Source organism: Perca fluviatilis, chromosome 17 (genome assembly GCF_010015445.1).
Source record: "Perca fluviatilis chromosome 17, GENO_Pfluv_1.0, whole genome shotgun sequence".
NCBI lineage: Eukaryota > Metazoa > Chordata > Actinopteri > Perciformes > Percidae > Perca > Perca fluviatilis.
The window spans coordinates 27609004-27633017 of NC_053128.1; the positions used below are offsets into that span (position 1 = coordinate 27609004).

At 40.8% G+C, this 24014-nt stretch overlaps 1 protein-coding gene across 1 annotated transcript; it reads left to right on the top strand.

Annotated features, from left to right (window-relative positions):
• The first annotated feature begins 1798 nt into the window (after positions 1–1798).
• dmgdh (dimethylglycine dehydrogenase) lies at positions 1799–22078 on the top strand. Its single transcript, XM_039779633.1, has 16 exons — positions 1799–2026; positions 2328–2496; positions 4152–4250; positions 4338–4502; positions 5782–5986; positions 12482–12730; positions 12835–13033; positions 13760–13929; positions 14027–14180; positions 15946–16111; positions 16211–16341; positions 20250–20467; positions 20783–20940; positions 21343–21402; positions 21520–21654; positions 21744–22078. The coding sequence occupies exons 1-16, from the start codon at positions 1908–1910 to the stop codon at positions 21954–21956; spliced, it is 2610 nt and encodes an 869-aa protein (XP_039635567.1). The 5' UTR covers positions 1799–1907; the 3' UTR covers positions 21957–22078.
• The last annotated feature ends 1936 nt before the right edge of the window (positions 22079–24014 follow it).

Consider the following 24014-nt stretch of genomic DNA (forward strand, 5'->3'; position numbering starts at 1 on the left):
AGGGTTCCGCATGATCGGACGCAAGTTCCCTTACAATGATAATGCATTTTTTTTTGCTGATCCAAGAAGAGACTTTACTTAGCTTAAGAAGTAAGAGGATTTTCTCAACACATAAAGGAACACGTCATCCTTCAGTTTATCACAAACATTCAACATCAACACACATCAGGAGATACAAAAGCTACTAAAGCGGTCATACAAATGTAGTGGAGTAGAAGTATGAAGTTGCATAAAATGGAAATACTCAAGTACAAGTACCTCAGATGTGTACAGCACTTGAGTGCATTACACCGCCAGTCAAAACATGATGATTATATGTCTTGGATCTTTTTTAGGACGCTCCTCTATACCCTACATCCCTCTATCTTAGAAAGAACACCACGTGCAGCAACATGATATTCTTAGAGAGGACATGCTGTATAGATGCTACTCTCCTTGTGGATGTTTTAGTTTACTGTGGCAATACACCTTTTTTTTCTGATTCTGATATCTCCCAAGGGGGTCGAAATGTGCTTTAACTAATCCAGGTTACTATGTTGCTGTCAGGTGAAAATGTCATCTCATCCAGCTCCTTTGCAACAACGGTCCTAAAAGCTGGACTCCATTTCAACTTAAGGAGACACATGCAAATTGACAAAACACAAGAAAGTTAAGGAAATGGCTTCACCAATTTGACAATATAAGCAAATACAAACACTGTACACAAATAGGTAAAGTAAGGGATGAGTCCTTACAGTTCATCCTGAGGGGAACATGAAGTTCTGAACATTTTTTTTTTGTACCAATTCTTGCACATGTGAAATATTTGACCTGTTGGTGGAGCTAGAGGAAAGGTCAGGGGATTACCAAAGGTCATTAGGATTCATCACAGACCCACATGGCTATAAAGTGTAACGTGAAAATTAAACCATGCGGGTAAAAACTGTTTGAGTGTAAACAAATACAGGCATAGAAGACGAGGCTTTGCCTTGGGAACAGCGTAAAACAAACCGTCCAGCATGTTGCAGTCCCCCCTAGAGATAGTGGCAGCCTATATACTGCACTCCACATGTTGTTGTGTAACTTTATATAAGTCTAGTGCACCATGTTTGCTCATAGACTCACTAGCTTATCAACTAAGTTTGCTTTCTTGCCTGTAAATCCACCCAGTACAATACACCTATCAGTTCGAATCAGTTCATAAATACATTTGTTTCTGCATTTCAGTGTTTATATAAATCAGCTGTGAAGATACAGTAAACGTCCAGTTCAAACCTGTTGCAGGTGGGTTTAGAGGAAGCTGTGTTGAAATATGTATATGTATCCCATATATATACAGTATGAATGTATATACAGTATGTATGTAAACAGTATGTATATATATATATATATATATATATATGTGTGTTCAAGAGATGCGTTATTATAATAATATAATATATGAGGCCATTTTCCTGCGAAACCTGTACTTTTTTACACTTTAAGTACATTTTGATGCTAATGTACATCTGTACTGTCTTCTGTAGGCTACTTTACTCAAGTAGGATTTTAAATGCAGGACTTTTACTTGGTTTTGATTGGTACTTTACTTAAAGGATCTGAGTACTTATTCCAACACTGTGCAGAAAGTAACATTACACCATGGTAGCAATGGCTGTAGATAGAATTAATTAATTAAATAACTCACATACATTTAATCAGGAGCTGTGTGGCCTAAATTTGGGGTTGTGACAGTCAAAGGGTTAACATGCCTGAGCCTTGATGTTCTGGGTAAAGTTTCGTCCTGACTACCTGTGGGCGTGCCAACACAGCTGTCAGTGCAAAAGAGGGATATTTGTAACGACCACACTCAACGGTGCAGGGGTCCACTGAGAGAGCGAGAGGGGGGGCTGGTTATGCTTTAAGTTGCATGTAATATTACCTCAATTATGTCGCGGATATTAAACCTAATCAACAGTCATATGCGGAGAGATTTAGCCGCGTGTCGAGGTGTTGTGCTTCCTATCAGGACCATCTGCTGCACTTCCAGAAAACAAACACAAGAGGGGTGAGTTTTGTTCACATTTCATTTGACTCGCGTTGGTCAGGCAATTTGTTATTTATGAGGGTATAAAACAGCCATAATTACCTTGCAGTGCGTCTAATGTGCGTCTAATGTGCGCGCGCTGCACAGCTGGCCGATGCATGCAACTTTATGCAGACATGTTGCCCTTAAAGTACGTAGTCCTGGTCATCGGTCAACATGGTGCCTTCAGTTAGTCAGCTCTGGTTGCAGGTGTGACAACCGTTGTAAACAAACGTTGGAGCTGTAATGACTCACATATGATTGTGTGTTTATCCATCTTCAGTGATGCATCCTCGGCGTTGAGGAAGAGGTGGAAGGACACCGCAGACACCGTGATCATCGGTGGGGGATGTGTGGGGGTCAGCGTGGCCTATCACCTGGCCAAAGGTGGAGTGAAGGATGTGGTGCTGCTGGAGAAGTCTGAGCTGACGGCTGGCTCCACCTGGCACGCTGTACGTCTACCAAAGTCTCCTTTTATGTATTAAGTACAGTGAATATGAAGGTGGACATAGTTTGGATGAAAACCCAGATGATCTTTGGCACATAACACCAGCATATTGGCACACTCCCTGCTTTTACCTGTTTAAAAAGCTGTGAGAGTGAGGTAAAACACTCTAAAAAACACATTTCCATTTATTATTTTTGTCAATAAAATGGTAAAAAATGCCCGTCACAATTTTAAAGCCCAAAGTTATGTTATCAATTGTTTGTTTTCTCTGAACAACAGTCCAGAAACCCAAATATATTCAGTTTCTCATCACATAAAAGTAGGGCTGCAACTACCAGCTATTTTTGTAATTTTCGATTAATCTGCAGATTATTGTCTGGATTAATCATTTTGTCCATATAGGCAGTCCAGAGAGACATCCTTTTAAATAGTTACTTAAATAAAGTGTCTTTTTGGGCAAAAAAAAAATAAAGCATCAAATCCTCACATTTGAAAAGTTGGAATCTGATAATCTTTTGGTATTTCCACTTGACAAATGACTGAAACACAAGGAAAAAGCTGTAGATTTTCTTTTGATCAATTAACCAACTGAACGTTGAAGCAAAGTCCTCACAATTTAGGCTGGAACTAGGCAATATTTGCCATTTTCACTGGAAAAATTCCTTAATTTACCATCGTTTTAGCCCTGTTTGCTTTAAATTTGCACTTTTTCCTTCTTCAGTTGTGAAACATGGATTCACAATGTCTTATCTTGGATTTTCTTTTAATAACAGAATCATGATCATTTTTAAGCAAAATTAGTCAATCTGTCCTCTGAATGATATTCCAACTGACCAGTTAGCATCTAATGCTAATGGGAAATCTAAAACACAAGTATGGAGAGCTTCTTCCTCGGCAGCCTCATTTCTTGAACGTGTTTACAGCCATTTTCTGTTTGTGTCATTAGGTAGTCCCGTCGTATCCATCAGGAACAGCTGTTACAAGTTTTCAAGGCATCTGAGGACTCTTGCCCCATCTACACCGTCCCTCATTCACTCCACTGTGATGCTATTAATACACGTTTGACATGTCAAAGGGTGGAACTTACTCTTATTATGTTACTATCTTCACCCGTGGGGGGTGGGGCGGGGGTTCAGATGTATATATGTTTTTGGCTGTGGGATGAAAGTGCTTGGACAGGGTATTAAAGCCTCTAATCAAAATTCACTGCTGTGAAAGGGGCCGCTCATAGTGATGAAGAATTATCATTCATCTCTGTAGCAGCATCTTTAAGCTCATTGTTTTTTTACACTTACGGTCACTGTTTTGGTTCATTCTCACAGCTATCATTAGCGGTTAGCTTTTTAAAAACGGACTGTATGCTACTTGCAGATCACCAAATGGTAGCCAGAGTCAGACAGATATGATATGATTGTTGGTAGACCAAAACAGAGGTAAAGGAGAGTGAAAAGTTGATTTTAAATTCATCAGGTGGACACAAACGCGCCTCTGAATGAATGATAATGTTGCTTCGTGTCTTGCTGGATGTGTAAACAGGCAACTGTTTGCGAACACGTCAACTTAAATGGGATGTCAGTGCTTTTTCCAAACAAAAATGTGTCTGTGAGTGTTGTGTCTTTGTGGATGTATTTTCTTCTCACGGTTTGTTTTGTCTTTCAGGCCGGTTTAACGACATATTACCATCCAGGCATCAACGTCAAGAAAGTCCACTATGACAGCATTAAGTTATACGAGACCCTGGAGGCTGAAACTGGACAGGTAAGATGCCTCGCTAACCTTTCCTCACTCGGACGTGTTGAGGTTTTGCTCGCGCACATCTCATCCACAGCGTCTTTTTATCTGCAGGCAGTGGGCTTCCATCAGCCCGGCAGCGTCCGTATTGCTTCAACGCCGGCTCGAGTGGATGAGATGAAGTACCAGATGACACGCACACACTGGCATGTGACGGAACAGTACTTAATCGGACCGGACAAAGTCCACGAACTTTTCCCACTGCTCAATATAGACAAGGTCTGTCGGAACCATGGAAATATTACAGAGTTTTTATTCTTACAGAGAATGTGATTCTTGTGGATTAATGATTGACTGATTGGTTATTTTTGTCTGCTTGTCCCTGCTGATCCTCTCAAAGCAGAACAGTACATCTATCAAATAATCTCCTATACAAAGTGTGTGAATTTCTGCAGAAATTCACCCAGATATATCATTTTTAAAGGATGTTAAAGGCAGTCAGTCTGCCTATTAGTGTCTTGGTCGATTGGTCAGTCTGTTTGGTAGATAGCCTCAACAACTACGGGACAGATTGCCATGAATTATGCTATAAATATTCATGATCCCCAGAAGATCATTCCCTCTGATTTGAGTGAGCCCCTCTTTCTTTATCTAGCACCACCACAAGGCTGAAGTTACCCTTTGTACAGAAGAATTGTCCATGAAATGTACCAGCACATTATCAAGTATTCGCACAATGGTTTTTTAAGCCCCCAACGTCTCCTTCCAGGCAACGCTGCGACGGTTGACTTGGCAAGGCACCTAACCCTAACCTTAACCCTAACCATAACCATAACCATTGCCTAATCGACTTTAAGGCAGAGCTGCAACCATTGACTTCAAGGCACCTAACCCTAACCATAACCATAACCAAAACTATTGCCTAATCCTAGTAGTAGACGTTGGGGGCTTAAAACACAGATAAACCAAGTATTCATGCTCCTCAGAGGTAGAACCGTTTCTATTTTGGACCTTCCAGTTTTCTATTTGTTTCTCCTTAAATCATCAAATATTAGGCAGATTGCCATACATTTTTCTATGAATATTCATGATCCCCAGAAGATCATTCCCAGTCCTTTTAGTTTATCACCACAAGGCCAAAATTACTCTTTGTGCACAAAAATGTCCATGAAATGTACCAGCAGATTCTCAGACATACATGCTCCTCAGTGGAAGATACTTGTCCATTTCGGATCTTGCATCATCACAAAATGTCCACCATTCACACACACATACACAAAACTCTTTTTACATCATCTAATATTAGGCAGACTGCCATGAAATCTGCTTAGCACATTAATGCTTATGAGTGTATAAACCCCTTTTGGTTAAATAAACCATAGTCTGGCTCAACAGATATACATAACTAAGATAAAGCTTGACGTGTCTCCCATGCACCGGATGTCCCTCCTCTCTCGCTATCTCCACTATCAGGACTTAGGAAGATAGGTCAAGAATCACTATCCCAGTATTAATGCTTAATATTTGTTGTTACATGAAAGTTCCTCTATATTTCCAGGTGTTGGCAGGTCTGTACACCCCAGGAGACGGCCACATTGACCCTTACTCTCTGACCATGGCTATGGCTGCTGGTGCTCGTATGTACGGTGCCCAAATCTACAACCCAGCCCCGGTCACCGCCCTCACCCCGACCGCTGACGGAAACTGGGACGTCCAGACTCCTCATGGGACCATTCGCGCCAATCGCATCGTCAATGCAACAGGTTTGTACTTGAATATTCACGTTCCCCAATGCACATTTGCTCTCAAACCACAGATAATGGGGAATGTCTCATGCGTTTCTTTAGGAACATGCATGGAAAATGTTGATGGTGTCGGCTTTGATCTGTTTTTTGTATTTTTTTCAGGCTTTAAAGGGGTTTAAAAGTTACATTTTTGCATCAAAGTTTAAATTAAATTTGTTTTCTTTCTTTAGATGTGCAAACAACTAGAGCCTCATACACACTGCAGTCCATACACTCTAAGTCATATTTTCTTCTAACACATGACAGTCCCATGCTAAAATGTAACTCGAGTGCAGGATATTTCATCTCATCTCAGATTGTGCTGGTGTAACATATAGCAATATATAGGTCATGCACATTTTTCTGTAGCTACCTTTTCTCTGCAGAGAGTCATCAGCATTATCATATAGAAAATGAAAAGCATTATAACTTAATACTGTAAAATTCATGGATCAGAATGCTGATATATATGCATGTTTAAAATAGTGTTTTGACGGTCACAGCAATGCAAACACCTTGTCCCTTTTAAAATGTTCTACACTCACAGACATTAAATTGTAAATGGCGCCCTTAAGACCTCGCAGAACAAATGGTCTAAAGCTCTTCTTGCTCCATATTACTGCCCTTTGCAAAATTTGCACATTCTGTACTCTGGTTGAAGCCAGTAATGTTGCTGGTCCTGCTGGCGTTTTGCCTTCACTTTGTCTGACAGCCAATCCAAACAGGCCAACAGTTCAGATTTCATCCAATCTTGAAGCAGCAGCACATGCACACCCCCGACAGAGACAGTTTTTTTTTTTTTTTTTTTTTTTAAAAGCATTTTCCTTCTTTTTGTATCCAGGCACTGAAATGTCAAACTGATAGATATCACACCTGTGTGTTTGCATGAATCTTCTTCTCACATGAAGCAAATTTAACATTTCTCTGGTCATGTTTATTATTGATATTGAATGGGCAAATGTAGGCTTTTGCGAGTACAGACTCATGCGTTTTCTTTTTGTATGTTAGGTTTGTTTTTGTGATTCAAAGATTGATGGGCTGCAGAAATAACCCCCATAATAAATCTCACATAGCAAGGAAGATAACACCTCCCAACAAACATCAGGAACCTCAGTCTTTTTTTTTTTTTTTTTTTAATGCATTGTGTGCCTACGTATGTTATTGTTTAAAACCCATGAACCACAAGCGGCTGTTTTGTTGAGCTTGCATAACACCAACCATCTTTAATTAAATGTTCTCTCTGCCCTTTTAAAGCGCCTTTTTTCAACATACTTTATCTCTCCTATTCTATACTGCCTTGTCTACAACCTCAATCACTCCTCTTTTCTAGCCAACATCTTTTTTTCTCACAAATTCTGCTCACTGTTGAAACTGAGACGTAATTTGGAATGCAAGCTTCCTCAGGGCTGGACTGGAATAATAATTCAGGCCAATGAACCTAACAGAAGTTTAGGCCAATACCCACACATTAACCACAGCCTACTGTAACTATTTTCTGATTACTTTTACGATGGCCATTCTCATGCTCAAATATGTTTCTTAAGTTGTTGCAGCATTTGTTGGGTTGATGCCATTTGGGTACCCAAAGAACCCCATTTTCATTCAGATATCTCAAGGTGAGAGGTCAAGGGACCTCTTGGAAAATGGTCTTGCCACTTTGGAGCGTTATTCAGCCTCCTTTACCGACAAGCTAGCATGACATGGTTTGTACTACTGGATTTCTTAGATCGTCTAGTTTCATATAATACCAATATCTTCATTGTAGAGGGTTAGGGTTAAAAGGCTAAAGCCTTGTAAAGACAGTAATGTTGGCCGAAACACTGGTCTGACACTCCAGGCCAATCAGCTGCCTAGGTCACTGGGAATTCCCCCCGGTGCTCCCGATGGCCAGCCCAGACCTGGGCTACTCCCCCTTCCCAAAAAAGTTGACCATTGAGGGCCTAAGTTATGGTCAATTAATGCATTACTTTAGCTAAATATCGATTACTTTAACTGTTTGTCCATTATCAACGTACTGAGAGTTTATTCAGTACTTTTAGCTGTGTCAACTTCTCTGCCTGCGTGTTAACCAGTTTTCAAACTCCAAATCACAAAACACGTCCAACATGTGGATCTGTTTTTTTTTTTTTTTTAAATCAAATTGTAATTTGAATTTTATCAGATTATTTGAGCTTTTTCACAACCCTTTCACGACTGGCAATTAACTGCAGAATTACCTTCTGAACACATTTTGACCTGATTATTATACGTTTAGATCCATAAACAGAGAAACAAATAGAGTTTAACAGTGTGGACGGCTGATGTGAACATAGCAGGACTTGTTTCTAAGGTTGTTATTTTCGGTGAGCTTGTTTAAGCCGTTCATCACTATTCCTGGGTATTCCTGAATCGGCCCTGTGTGCAGGCGTCCGGTAAACATGCCCCTTTGCAGCCCACCTCCTGCCTAAACTGCCTGGGATCTTATCTGGATGTTGTGTGCATGCACCCCCACCCCATCCCTCAACGTGAGATAAAGTTCACGTATGGAGCAAACACAGAATATAAAAAGTAAATGTTGAAATGTTAATGGGCTGCAGACTTGCTTGCAATTAAACAAATGAAGCCCATTAGAAATATAATTGATTCCAAGTGGGGATTGATTTAAATGTGTGCTTAGGCTGTAGCTGAACACAAGATCAACAGTTCTCAGTATCAAAGCACGCTCTGGCGCCACACTCCAGGTCACAGCAGCTGATTTGGCCCACATGATGTTTGTTCACATGTGTCCCACTTACAGATTCACAACACAGCATATTTGTTATGTGGCGGTTAATGTGTGAACCAGCCGCTGTTACCTAATGTACAACCAGACTGTTAAACCCTGAGGCGGTGAAAGAATTATATTCTGTGCACAGGTTAGTTGACTTTTCAAAAATGTGATTATTGGCGGGTTTGGCTCGACAGTGTGGCTCAGAGCAACACAGCAGAATGCGCTGTAACTGTGCGAGCTAATAAGCTGTACATACTGCACTTTTATGGAACCATACCAATTTTTCTTTCTTTCTTTATTTTGGATAGCCCCTTGAGATGTACCATCTCATTTTCAAGGGGGTCCTTTCAATCACTATTAGAAAATCTCAGCCAGAGCCACACATGCTCAAAACATGACATTACACAATAACACATATAAAAAGAAAAACCTAAAAAAAAAAAAAAACTCAAGACATCATTCACAGTATGCTTTCCCCCCCCCAAGTCCACCACCTCCCCAAATTATACAATAAACATTGACAGTAATAAGTAATAAGTCCTCATAAGCTGTTCACATAATAATACAGAATTATAATAATACAGCATTCAGATGAGCCCAAAAAGAAAACAAAATATCCTCAATTAAAACATGAACATGGTATCTTTAAATATAAAAATAATGCCACTTTAAATGAATGTAACGATGTAATAGATTTCAATGACAATGGGAGGTTATTCCAGTCCATAGGAGCTTTATGACAAAATGCTCTTCTCCCAATTTCCCGATGGATTCTTGGTATAGCAAAAAATGGATGGAGCAAGTGTCGTATGGGATAGACTGAGATGTGTCTAACAAAATATTGTTGAAGATAAGGGGGACATTTATTGGCATAATTAATGCAGCTAAAAATAAACATAAACCAGTGGTACCTTCTTCTTTCTTTAGGTTGGAGCCAGTCCAATTTTTCATAGAGCGTACAATGATGTGTCATAAATGGATACCTTAAAACAAATCTACATATGGAATTAAATAAAAGATCTAAAGCATTAAGAGAAGTAACACTTGATGTGTGGTAAACAATATCAGCATAATCAATTAGTGGTAATAGAAGTTGCTGTGCAATTCGCTTTCTTGTATCAAATGTAAAGCAATCAATTGAACGGTACAACTGACACAAACATTGTTTGACTTTCAAGACTGTAGCTTCAATATGAGCGTTAAATGATAGCTCAGTATCTAACCACAGACCCAGGTATTTAAATGCATTTACATTTTCAAGAGATCTTCCATCAGTCATACAGATTTGTAATTTATTCGTAGTAACTTTAGATGGTCTCAGTTTAAACAACATAGTACAAGTTTTTTTCTCATTAAGTAAAAGGTTGTGCTGTCTGAGCCAATTCTGTACAATAATAAAATCCGATTGTAATGCATTCTGTACCTGATCCTTCTGGTTATACGATATATATAGAACTGTATCATCAGCATAAAGATGAACATTACAGGATAAACAAATACTGGGCATATCATTAATATAAACAGAAAAGAGAAGTGGCCCCAGTACAGAGCCTTGGGGCACACCTTTACCTATAATTAAACTAGTGGCGCGTGTATTTTGTAATGCAACATATTGACGCCTTATCTGTACTTGATAGGCTCCTGTGCTTTTCTTTTTTGTTCTAACGTTAGTTTATAAATACCAGGATGTTAAAACAGGAGATCCTTGTGGTGATTACAAAAAGTTCTCCTTTTTAAATGGTTCTGTATGTGTTCTCTGTGTTTTTTTTTTCTTGTTGTTTGTCTGTCTGTCCGGACTCTAGGTGTCTATTTGTATTGCTGGTTGTGTTTGTGTTTATTTCTGAATGTTTGCATTTTACATTTCTTAACCTTTTAAAATAACAGGATGGAGCATGTGCCCAGGCCTGCAAATCTTTATTCTGTCTATCTTTATCTATCTGTTGGTAAAAACCTTCTCATTAATGGGTCAGTTCACCCAAATTACAAATAAATATTTTCTCATTTACCCCTGGTGGTTTTTAGCCCATGGAACTACTTTCTATTGAGGAACTATTCCCTATGAAAACAGCATATATATATATATATATATATATAATTTTAATTTTTTTTGTTTTATCTGTAAATTAGGTAAACTGCCTTTTTAATTACTTAAAGGAACACGCCGACTTATTGGGACTTTGTCTTATTCACCGTACCCCCCAGAGTTAGATAAGTCCATACATACCCTTCTCATCTCTGTGCGTGTCATAACTCTGGCCGGCACGCACTATCGCACGCACAGTATCAGATTACCGGCTCCATCTAGCCTACTGCCCAACGCGGCCAAAAAGAATGCCAATATTTTCCTATTTACATGTTGTGATTTGTATAGTCACAGTGTGTACAAATAACAAGGTCACATGAGACACAGCCATCTTCTAACCGTATACATACTGGGAACTATATTCTCAGAAAGGTGAAGCACTGCTACTTCTGCTACTTGGGCAGAGTGATTTGCTCGCAGCACATGAGAAACCCGGTGGTGAGGAGCAGAGAGTAACAACGGTGCTTTTCAGGTGTTGCGCTAATCACTCCGCCCAAGTAGCAGTGCTTCGCCTTCTGAGAATATAGTTCCCAGTTTATATACAGTTAGAAGACGGCTGTGTCTCATGTGACCTTGTTATTTGTACACGCTGTGACTATACAAATCACAACATGTAAATAGGAACATGTTGGCGTTATTTTGTCACTTATTGGGAGCAGTAGGCTAGATGGAGCCGGTTACCTCCAGGATCTGTGCTAAGCTAGGCTAGTTGGAGCCGGTTACCTCCAGGATCTGTGCTAAGCTAGGCTAGAGGTGGGTGCGTCAGACAGAGTTACGACACGCACGGAGATGAGAAGGGTATGTATGGACTTATCTAACTCTGGGGGATATGCTGAATAAGCTAAAGTCCCAATAAGTTGGCGTGTTCCTTTACAGTAAATGATAAGACAAACACACCAGCGGATGAATCACATGCTATTCTTGGACAATACACTCTTGGTGTGTAGTGTAGCAATGCATGTACGGTATCACAAATCAGTAACAATCTCATGCAGACTTGCAAATTTTATAAACAGACACTTATTCATTGTTAAGGTACTCAAATGTCCTGTGTTTTGTGTCTGTCTGTCAAAGATATATCTCAAAAGAATAAAAGTAATTAAAAACTGGTTAGAAAGTCTGATTATGGTCCGTTAGGTTGTTGCTGAATCATTTTTGACAAGGAAAGAATTATTCACTTTTCCTTCCAAATAGTGAAAGAGGGGCGTCGAAGGAGGCGTAACTGCTTACGTACAAACAGATCCATTCATTGTGTGTCCACCAGGAGACATAAACTCTTAAAGGTCCAATAAAACCTACTGTAACAGCCCTGCCAGTTTGCCAAAAGACTGACTGGTACTGTGGAAGAAGTTAGGAATAGTTTGACTTTCTTGAGAGAGAAAGACTTAGATGAGAAAATTGATACCACTCTTGTATCTCTCTATAAAGCTAGCAGCCGGTTAGCTTAGCTTTGAATAAAGACTGGAAGCACAAATCTTTTATTACATAAGCTAACAGTCTCCTTGCTGCAGCCTGATATGTAAAGGGCTGTGGTGAATTTGAACACGTAATTTGTTTGAAATACTTCAAATATCAACCAATATAGCAGAGCCAACTTTATCTTGTTAGTTGATTTAATACCATCTCTGTTGGTGTTTTAAAGGTTTCTGGGCCCGGGAGGTGGGCAAGATGATTGGGTTCGAACACCCCACCATCCCGGTGCACCACCAGTACGTAGTGACGGCAACGGTACCGGAGGTGAAGGCTCTGAAGACGGAGTTGCCTGTCATCAGGGACCTGGAGGGCTCTTACTACCTGCGCCAGGAAAGAGACGGCCTGCTGTTTGGCCCGTATGAAAAGATGGAGAAGATGGTTCTGCAGGACTCCTGGGTCAGAGACGGAGTGCCTCCAGGTCTGTCTGCCATGGATGCAGATTTGTCTGAAAACCTTTTTTTTCTTCTTCTTTTTTTTTTCTTCTTTTAACTAACCGTCTGTGTCTCTGTGTGCCTGCTGCAGGTTTTGGTAAGGAGCTGTTTGAGTCGGACCTTGACAGGATAATGGAGCACGTTGAGATGGCCATGGACATGGTCCCTGTGCTGAAGGAAGCCGACATCATCAACATTGTGTCTGGACCAATCACCTACACCCCTGACCTGCTGCCCATGGTCGGACCACACCAAGGAGTTCGCAACTACTGGACTGCCATTGGCTTCGGGTACGTGTTCGGGAGATTGGTTAGCATCTTAGTAGATAGTTCAAAGAAGGCTGATTAATAATGCTCAACACTTTGGACTAGGGATGAACGATTTGGGGAAAAACTCTAATCGCGATTTTTCTGCCAGATATTGCGATTACGATTCGATTTGCAATTTAAAAAAAAAAAAACATGTCATGGAGCATTAAAACGTGAGACACCATCAAAACTGCTCTATATTCTAATGCAGGGATGTCAATAGATTAGAATTGCCAGAAATACATGTTTTTCTTTTAATAAGCATGGAACATTGAACATTCAAACACAGAACATTTATCACAAAAGCTAAAGTTATAATAATAATTTTTTTTATTTGAAAAAAGAAAATCAGTACTTTCCTGTAAACTGAAATGTCTGATATAGTAGTTCAATAGCAGCATCTACATATTGCACCTTCTACAATCATATTAAATAAAGTAACACGAAATAAATGAAAAATCCACTAAAAATTGGACATGTCTTCAAACAATCTGTAATATGTAACCTTATTCCAGCATTTATCTTAAGAAAAAACAGTAAATATAATAATAAAAAGAGGAATACAAAATGTTAAACCAAATGTTACAGCAAACATTCAGCTAAATATTCACATTTGATTAATTGCAGTCTTCACGTTAAGCTAATCACATTCTTTAAAATTGATTTTAAAACGATTAATCGTTCAGCCCTACTTTGGACTATTTTCAGGTATGGGGTCATCCATGCTGGTGGTATTGGAAAGTTCCTGAGTGACTGGATCCGGACTGGAGAACCTCCTTACGACCTGATTGAATGCGACCCCAACCGCTACAGCAAATGGGCAGACGTGCCTTTCATGTGCGCCAAAGCTCGAGAATCCTATGGCTTCAACAATGTGGGTAAGAAGAATACAAGACGATCGCACATTCTTCGGACGCAACCTTCTCTTTTTACTGTCACTAAACCTTTTGACGGTCTCTCGTTCCGTGTCTCCAGTTGGTTACCCGAAAGAGGAGCGTTTTGCCGGGCGACCAACCTACCGAACAAGTGGCGTTTACGAGCTGCTGAAGGACAAAGCATCCATGGGCTTTCACGCTGGCTGGGAACAACCTCACTGGTTCTACAAACCTGGAGATGACATTGGATACAAGTAAGGCATCCAGTTTGCAGGGCTGATATAAAATATTACGTTAATATGCATTCTTTATAAATCTCTAATAATATCTTTGTTGTTTTGATTGGTAAGATGCGTACAATAACTATGTTAGAACCGAACAATAGCCGATATTTAAAGAAGTAAACACTTGAACAAAATGTTTCCTAACTGTTAACTGTTTTTTTCACGACTGCCTTTTAATTAAATTGCTAACTGCTGTTGCAACCGTTTAATTAACCAGCAATCGCACATTCCCGCACCAGAGCCACACCACACCACCTCTCAGTTTCCTGTTTTACAATACCCTCTCATCATTGTGGGGACAGAAGGAGAATATAGTGACGCCTCTTGAGTATTCAGCAATGCATAAAGAGAGTCGCTCTGATAGTTTCGGCTGGAGATGCATAGCTGTCAGAATAAATGTTTTAAGGACACAATGTTCTTGGCACAAAGCACAAACACATGTTCCCATATAGACACAGAAGAGCTCACCACATATCGTCCAACACTAAGCTGCAGCACAAGAGAACCATTTAGTTATTTAGAAACCACACTGGGAAAGAACAGGACAGCTGCAAAAATCCAACAACACATGCAGATAACTGTCAATCACTGCATTTGACACACCTTTACCATCTCTGCATATGCGCCGTGACATATTTTTAAAACCACGCCATAACAGATTTCTTGCGGAAATCCGGGCAAGTGTTTGGAGTCTTGCCACAACTGTGAGTGTAGAAACCATTTGGCCTGCTCAGTGGCTGCATACTTGGCATATGTCTTTGTACAAATGTTAAAGCCGCAGTCATAATCTTGCTATGCAGCTTTCTTATTTTACTATATTGTAATTTTAGGCATACTTTTGGCATGACCTTTAGGGATGCCAATGTCGGTTGGTTGATCCACCACTTTGGTCCAGACTTAGATATCTTATTAATTACTTACTTACTTATTACTATTGGATGCGTTGCCATGCAATTTTGTACAGATATCTATCCAATACTTTTCATCTAGCGCCACCATGAGGTCAAAATGATAATGTGTCCACTATGGTTTATTTAGCCTGGCTCCGCCTTCCTACGTACTTCCGCTCAATTTTCATTTTCCTTCAGTACTACGTCTGGGTTTGCGGTATATTCGCGGGTTTTCTCCGGCCAAATCTTTACCGGTCCAATCAGCGAACAGAGGGAGTGGCTGAGAACGATGATGTTGAGGCCATGCGCTAGAGTTGTAGTTCCGTAATGGCGTCGGAGAAAGATGCAAGCGACGGAGTGGCTCTGGGCAGATCCAATAGTTTTAAACTTCAACAGAGTACCCGCCTTCAAGGAAGTTAACCCTTGTCAGTGGAGAGTGGCCAGACTCTCTGTACAAATGAAATGTACCAGAGCCTGATAGGACCAGGCTATGGTTTATTTGGTTTGTGACCAAATCCCTACAAAACTAATGACATTCCCATCAGCCTCAGCTGTACTTTTTTGCTGCTAATTATCGAATGTTAGCATTCTAACAAGCTAAACTAAGATGGTGAACAAGATAAACATATTACCTGCTAAACCTAAAGCATGCTAGCATTGTCAGCCTCACAGAGCTGCTGGTATGACTGTTGAGTCTTAGTCTTCATAGACTTCAGTTCATTTCTTATACTTCCACATCAGTTTTTCATTATGCAATGAAGCCAAAAGAAAGAGCCAGTGAAAAACAAGTTGGTCGTTTTCATTAAAGGTTTATAAAGCGTTCATTGTTATTGTGTTGTGCTTAGGCCCAGTTTCCAACGCACCAACTGGTTCGGACCAGTCGGCAGAGAGTGCAAGCTGGTGATGGAGAAGGTGGGAGTGATCGACCTGACGCCTTTTGCCAAGTTCATAGTGAAGGGGACGGACTCCCACAAGCTGCTGGACCGCCTGTTTGCCAACACCATGCCCAAGGTAGAGCGCATGTATACCTTCGTTAACACCAGTGTGAGTTGTTTAAAGCATATGCCTCTCTTTTCTGACTCATTATCTATTTGACATGTGTGTCTTCAGGTGGGCCTGACTAATATCAGCCACATGTTGACACCCACTGGGAGAGTCTTTGCTGAGGTCACCATTACCCAGGTGGCACCAGGAGAGTTCTTGCTCATCACGGGCTCGGGATCAGAGGGACATGATCTCAGGTGAAACGGTTTACACACGATCTAACTCAAGTTAATCAGGCTAGCGTTAGCTAACTTAGTAGGAAAAGATTTGTTCTCATTTATACTTCTACATGACATCTGCCTAAATAATGAAGCAAGTACAACATCTACGGATGGAAATTAGCCCTTGGCTACAATCCGGCATGTTTACATGCATGTATTCCATGTTTGTTCATTAACATGCACTGTCCCAATCAAACATAAAGGTAATTGATCATAATAGGCTTCCCATTTAAATGTTCCTTTTTAAACAATATCTTTAGTGCTACTGAACATAGAAACACAGGACTTTCCCTAATGATGTAACAACACTATAGTGGTTTATATGATGACCAGTTTTAATTATTTCAACTTTCTTACAGAGAAATCATGTTTTGTCTGTAATTTTGGCATGGTGAGGCGTTTAAATAACCATGTGCATCGGCCAACATTGCCATGGAGAAGTGGCCAGTCTGAGACGAATGAGAACAGTAGGAAATTCAAAACTTTGCAGTAGTGAACAATGTTTAGTCTTTGCCTGCCGTTAGCGGTGCATATTACAGAATTTTATGCTCTGTGATTGGATGTTTCCTGCTGAAATGCACCTTGGGAGTCGTAGTTATAATCCTAGAACCAGATATCTTCTAACACAGTTGTTAATCTTTTGTACTGATGACTCAACTGGGAGAGTTTCATGTCCTTCCAAGCTGTACAAGTACTCAACTGTCAGTCACTTAACAGTCTAACAGCCTAACTGTCTATTGAGAAAACTAATGGGACTAATGTACAAGTTGAAAATGGCTCCTTCCATTTTACAACTCTATGTATTGTGATTATTGTAGTTTTAGTACTCGAAAGCATAGCTACACTCACAAGAAATGTCAGTTTTGATGATGTATTTTCATGCATCTTCGCAAAGAGAGACAATTAACCACGCACGCATGCACGCACACACGCACACACAGAAGTAGACAAACATTTCAATTTTCATTGTGCATGACGTTAGTTCTCAGTCACTCACAACCTGGCCAGAGTTGATTCTTAAACTGTGCAGTAAAAAAACCCTCCCACAGTCTGTTTTATACGACAGAAACCTAAAACCTTAGGTAAGCAGCTGTTAACACAACTCCCCTCCATTTGCTCCAATTGGGAGGCAGTACATTAAAACATTTACTCTAACTGACTCTATCTCAGCCTGAGGGAGGCAGGGACAGTTTCATGCTGTGTAGCGACCTCTGTTGGCGATGGCACCGGGTTATAGATGAATGAGGTTCAACGAGGTCACATCACCCTGTGAAACTCATCACAAGTGGCTGAGATGTGGCAATATGTGAAGTATTTAGTGTGGTAAAGACATTATGCTATTAAGTTAGGTTTACAGCCAGTGTTACTCACCAAAATGCATTGTGTATATCCTTGAGGTTTAACAAACGTATCAAGTACTTCCTTTAAAGGGGTGATAGAATGCAAAACCGATTTTACCCTGTCATTGTTGAATAACGACAGTTCGGTGGGTAAATAGGACATACATAGAAGCTCAAAATCCCATTGACACCCTTTTACTATGAAAATTTCATATTTTGAAACTGCCGCTGAAAACGGGCGAATCCCAACAAAGCTGGAAGTTGACGTCAACCTCCCAAAAACCGGAACCTTTGTCAGCCCATGGGTGTATTAAGAGAACGGTCACGCCCCAACATTTACATAGGCTACACAACTGACCTGAGATCAGTTAGTCTTCTGAATCTAGGTCGCGCAGATCTCAGAAAATGTATACATTGTTCATATGCTATTTTACCATTAAATTCACTTCTGAGAATTTTTTATGCAAGAAATCAACTACTTAGGAGGTCAAATATGCCGTTTACGAAAGTATAATTGCGCAAATTTTGTCCGACTGTGTCGGACTTCAGAGGCTGGTGCTGCCTGTGTTGCTGCCTCGCCGCCTGGCCTGCCTTCCTCCACAGACCCCGGTGTAACACCGGCGTGAGCCCGAATTGAGCTCGGCACGTGCTGCAGCCCACAGCACCTCATCCCGCGCAAAGTCACCGTTTGGGCTGGTGGACTACTACCAAACGCCGCTGCCCTGACAGAGCTCCAGGGCCTGCAACTCCCCTCTTCCTGCTAGCTAGCTAAATGCCCGGTGTATGTGAGTGAAAGCGCGGTCAGCGAGCTTGTTACGCCAGCATTCTCTTACCACAGATTCTAGTTAATCTTATAATGTGTGTAATTATAATGTGTTGAGTTATTTAAACAAACGATTGGGAAAATAAACGCCACTTGTCCATGAGTCTCATTGATAGAGCCTGCGGCTGGATGGAGCTCTATCAATGAGAGCTAGCTAGCCTCCTCTTAGAATTCCTCTGGAATTCACAAATATTCATTAACTTGAAATCGGACACCGTTGTTAGCATTATAAAAAATATAGTTATATGTTGTATAAGTGGCGTGACGAAATATACTCGAATTACGACCAAAAATGAAGCTAACTAGCCGCAATCTGTACACATAGGATTGAAGGGACAGTCGCAGCTAACGAAACCCTTACAGCTCACAAATATTCATTAACTTGAAATCGGACACAGTTGTTAGCTTTATAAAACATATAGTTAGATGTTGTATAAGTGGCATGACGAAATTCAAACTGTAAATATACTCAAATTACGACCAGAAATGAAGCTAACTGGCCGCAATCTGTACACATAGGATTGCAGGGACAGTCGCAGCTAACGAAACCCGTACAGCTCACAAATATTCATTAACTTGAAATCGGACACCGTTGTTAGCTTTATAAAACATATAGTTATATGTTGTATAGCTAAGTGGCGTGACATGTGTGTAACATTTGGTAAGAGATTGCTGGTGTAACAAGCTCGCCAGCGCTCTCACACACGGGCCATTTAGCTAGCAGGAAGAGAGGAGATGCAGGCCCTGGAGCTTTGTCAGGGCGGCGGCGTTTGGTAGTAGTCCACCAGCCCAAACGGTGACTTTGCGCTGGTATGAGGTGCTGTGGGCTGCAGCGAGCGTTCCGAGCTCAATCGAGCTCACAGCAAGCCGGGGTCTGTGGAGGAAGGCAGGCCAGGCGGCGAGCCCTAACACAGGCAGCTGAACTCCGACACACAGTTTTACCAAATTTGCAATTAGCCATCCATTTTCGTAAAACGGCCCATATTTGAGCTTTATATCGTTGATTTCTCGCATAAAAAAGTCTCAGAAGTGAATTTGGTAAGGAAACATTGCAGTGTCTGGAATATGAGATTCTGTCGTGCGCTTCTAATGTATGTGTATTGGAGATTCGCTCAACCAATCAGCACACGACCTCTAATGCGTGTGTATGGCGAGTCGCTCAACCAATCAGCGCGTCTCTATGTGTTTGTCGGGGCTAAGGCTCAACCAAGCAGCGCGCAGCTCATCTAAATATTCATGACCATACCATATTTGGAAGAAAAGCTCTTGTTACAAATAGGGCTAAAAAACCGGGATGCATAAGGGCCAATAAAATATCAACCGGGCCATTTTCAGCCCAACTAATGTTACATACCCCATTAGGAGACCATAAGGAACAGTGTGAAATACCCTATATAATCATTCTATCACCCCTTTAAATCCTGTTTTGTTTAGTAACTTGCAGTCTTTTTCTTTCCTGCCTTTGTTGGGACATTGCTGTATATCTTGGCAAACTATTGCTACCTAAATGGGTACCCACTTATTTAAAAAATAGCTCTGTCGGGCTACTTGAGGTTTAAAACTCCACAGGGAACCTTTAACTCTGTATAATGCATAATAATCATATCAGTGACATATCAATGAGTCAAATGTACAACATGCAGAAAAGCTATCCTAATGCAATGTTAGAATCTCCTTTCTGCCTGCTCAAAGTTTTCTCTGTGGATTTGAACTGGACTCAGGTGGATAGAGGCAGAAGCTGCAGACGGTGGATATGATGTCGACATCAGCAACGTAACGGACGATATTGGCGTGCTGGGCATTGCAGGACCAAACTCCCGCAAAGTTCTCCAGAAGCTGACTGATGAGGACTTGAGTGATGCCGGATTCAAATTTCTCCACTGCAAGTCCATCCAGTTGGCCGGCGTTCCCGTCCGGGCCATCAGGATCTCATACACAGGTACTGCACAATTTGTGAAGTTCAACAATGTTTGCTTCAACACATTAAAATTAACATCTAAAATTTCCCTCAGGATGAATAAAGTATCTATCTATCTATCTATCTATCTATCTATCTATCTATCTATCTATCTATCTATCTATCTATCTATCTATCTATCTATCTATCTATCTATTATTTTGTCAAACAGAGTTAAGTCCCTTGGTCTTTTTAAAATAGCAGAGGAGCACAACGGTTTCACTTGACAATAGTTTTTAGCCTTGAGTGTGTTTTTAACATACTGTTTGGTGACACTGTATGTGCGTGTGTCTTTAGGTGAGCTCGGTTGGGAGCTGTACATCGAGCAGAAGGACATGGCAGCTGTGTACAAGGCCATGATGGAAGCAGGAAAAGACGAAGGCATCGACAATTTCGGCACCTATGCCATGTCCTCCCTCAGGCTGGAAAAAGGCTTCAGAGGCTGGGGAGCTGAGGTACACACACACACACACACGCACGCTCGCACGCATACGCCACGCACACACACACACACACACACACACACACACACACACACACACACACACACAGAGGATATAGTTCGTCACAACCTGTCTTTTTCACATTTTGATTATTGTTCAGATTACACCAACGAGATATAACGTGTTAATCGGTGAGCTTTAGAGGTGCTGGTAGACAGTTTTCTCCTGTTTTAAATCTTTATGCTAAGCTAAGCTAACCAGCTGTTGGCTGTAGCTTTATATTTATCGTTTAGACACGAGAGTGGTATTGATCTTCTCATCTAACTCCTGGCAAGAAAATTAATAGTTTAGAACTATTCCTTTTTAAGTAGCACAGGTTAAGACTTTTGACTAACTATATGTTGATCTTGACAGATGAACTGTGACACCAATCCTCTGGAGGCTGGACTGGATTATTTCATCAAACTGAACAAGGTAACCATCCATGTTATTTTTAGTTGTGCATTTTTAACGTTTTTTAAATTTGTTTCTTTATTTCTTCTATAACCAGCAATAAGTTCTGAAAAACACTGCTTGATTCTGTTTGTCCAGCCCGCTGACTTTATTGGTAAAGCAGCCCTTCAGGAGATCAAAAGGAAGGGCCTGAAGAGGAAGCTTTCCTACATCACCCTGGACACGGATGATATCGACCCCGAAGGCAACGAGACCATCTGGCACAACGGCAAGGTTAGCAACAGCGGAGGTTGTCTAGTGTTTCTGGATCATTTAGTTCTTTTGTGGATATCCTCACACAAGCTGGCGTCTCTTCTCCTCAGGTGGTCGGCAACACGACATCCGGAGCCTACAGCTACAGCTCGCAGCAGAGCCTGGCGTTCGCCTACCTGCCTCTGGAGCTGTGCTCGGTGGGCCAGAAGGTGGAGGTGGAGCTGCTGGGGAGGAAATACCCCGCCATGGTCATCCAGGAGCCCTTAGTCCTCACCGAGCCCACACGGACCCGGCTGCAGAAGAAAGCAATGGGAAAAGCATGAGAACAACACTTTCTCTCCAGCTTTTGAAGAACTAATGTATTGTGATAAATCAATGCAAGTCTTACATGGAAAAAAACTTTTATACAGAACTGTTTGTAGGGAAAGAGTCAAATAACTTACAATTTCCTTGTCCTGTTTTGTCTCTCACAAGGGGGAGTTCAGCATGTGAGTGCTTAACGCATCGTACAAATGTGTTTTTGAGCAACAAACTGTCCGTTTGAAGGTCCCATGACATGGTGCTCTTAGTGGTCCCCTAATTCTGTATCTGAAGTCTCTTTTATATAGGCCTTAATGGTCCCCTAATACTGTATCTGAAGTCTCTTTTATATAGACCTTAGTGGTCCCCTAATTCTGTATCTGAAGTCTCTTTTATATAGACCTTAGTGGTCCCCTAATACTGTATCTGAAGTCTCTTTTATATAGACCTTAGTGGTCCCCTAATTCTGTATCTGAAGTCTCTTTTATATAGACCTTAGTGGTCCCCTAATACTGTATCTGAAGTCTCTTTTATATAGACCTTAGTGGTCCTCTAATACTGTATCTGAAGTCTCTTTTATATAGACCTTAGTGGTCCCCTAATACTGTATCTGAAGTCTCTTTTATATAGACCTTAATGGTCCCCTAATACTGTATCTGAAGTCTATTTTATATAGACCTTAGTGGTCCCCTAATTCTGTATCTGAAGTCTCTTTTATATAGACCTTAGTGGTCCCCTAATACTGTATCTGAAGTCTCTTTTATATAGACCTTAGTGGTCCCCTAATTCTGTATCTGAAGTCTCTTTTATATAGACCTTAGTGGTCCCCTAATACTGTATCTGAAGTCTCTTTTATATAGACCTTAGTGGTCCTCTAATACTGTATCTGAAGTCTCTTTTATATAGACCTTAGTGGTCCCCTAATACTGTATCTGAAGTCTCTTTTATATAGACCTTAATGGTCCCCTAATACTGTATCTGAAGTCTCTTTTATATAGACCTTAGTGGTCCCCTAATTCTGTATCTGAAGTCTCTTTTATATAGACCTTAGTGGTCCCCTAATACTGTATCTAAAGTCCCTTTCCCGAAATTCAGCCTTGGTGCAGAATTACAGCCACTAGAGCCAGTCCCACAATGAGCTTTCCTTAGGATGTGCCATTTCTGTGTCTGTAGCTATTGAGGAGGAGAGAGGGGGCAAGGTGGAGAGTGGGGGTGTGGCCTTGACCAACTGCCACTTTGCTCGTTTGAAAGCCATGATGTCTCTCTCTTTCTCATGGGTGGGCCAAATTCTCTGGGCGGGCAAAGCAGAGAAAGGGGAGGTAACCTTGCTCCTTATGACCTCATAAGGAGAAGATTCCTGATTGGCCCATCTGAGCTTTCATTTTCTCAAAGGCAGAGCAGGATACCCAGGGCTCGGTTTACACCTATCACCATTTCTAGCCACTGGGGGACCATAGGCAGGCTGGGGGAACGCATATTAATGTTAAAAAACCTCCATGAAGTGAAATTTTTATGCCATGGGACCTTTAATGTTCTTGCACCACACAATGTCTTACAGTGCTGAAAGATTAATTGAAGTTTTGTAATTGTAATTCCTTGAATAGATGTTAATGTTTTACAGGTCAACATATGGCTCTCTTTTTGTGAAGGATGGTTGTATCTTGAAAATGAAAAATGCCTTTTGCGTTTATTTTGAACAAAAAAAAAGGATGCAGCTGCATTTCGTTTAGTCATAAGAGAATTTTGACACTGTGATAAAAGTGATAAAGAATATAATCACAGATTACCAAAATAGAAAGAATGCTTGCAAACTTGTACAAAGATTGTTTATAAATCTGTTATTTTTTATGAATATGTAATTAAATTGGTTTACAGTAATACCTTGATAATTAAAGCAATGCACTCACTGTCTTGTATTTGGGGTTTGTGTGTCATAACTTCTCCTCCACTCTTCCTCAGAGTCCCAGTCTTCTTCTTCATCTGGTATCTGACTAGTTTAACCTTCAAGAACCAAAAATTACACTTTAACCTACTCCACTGTCTGAAAAACATACCGTGAGGATGATTTGATTCATGATGAA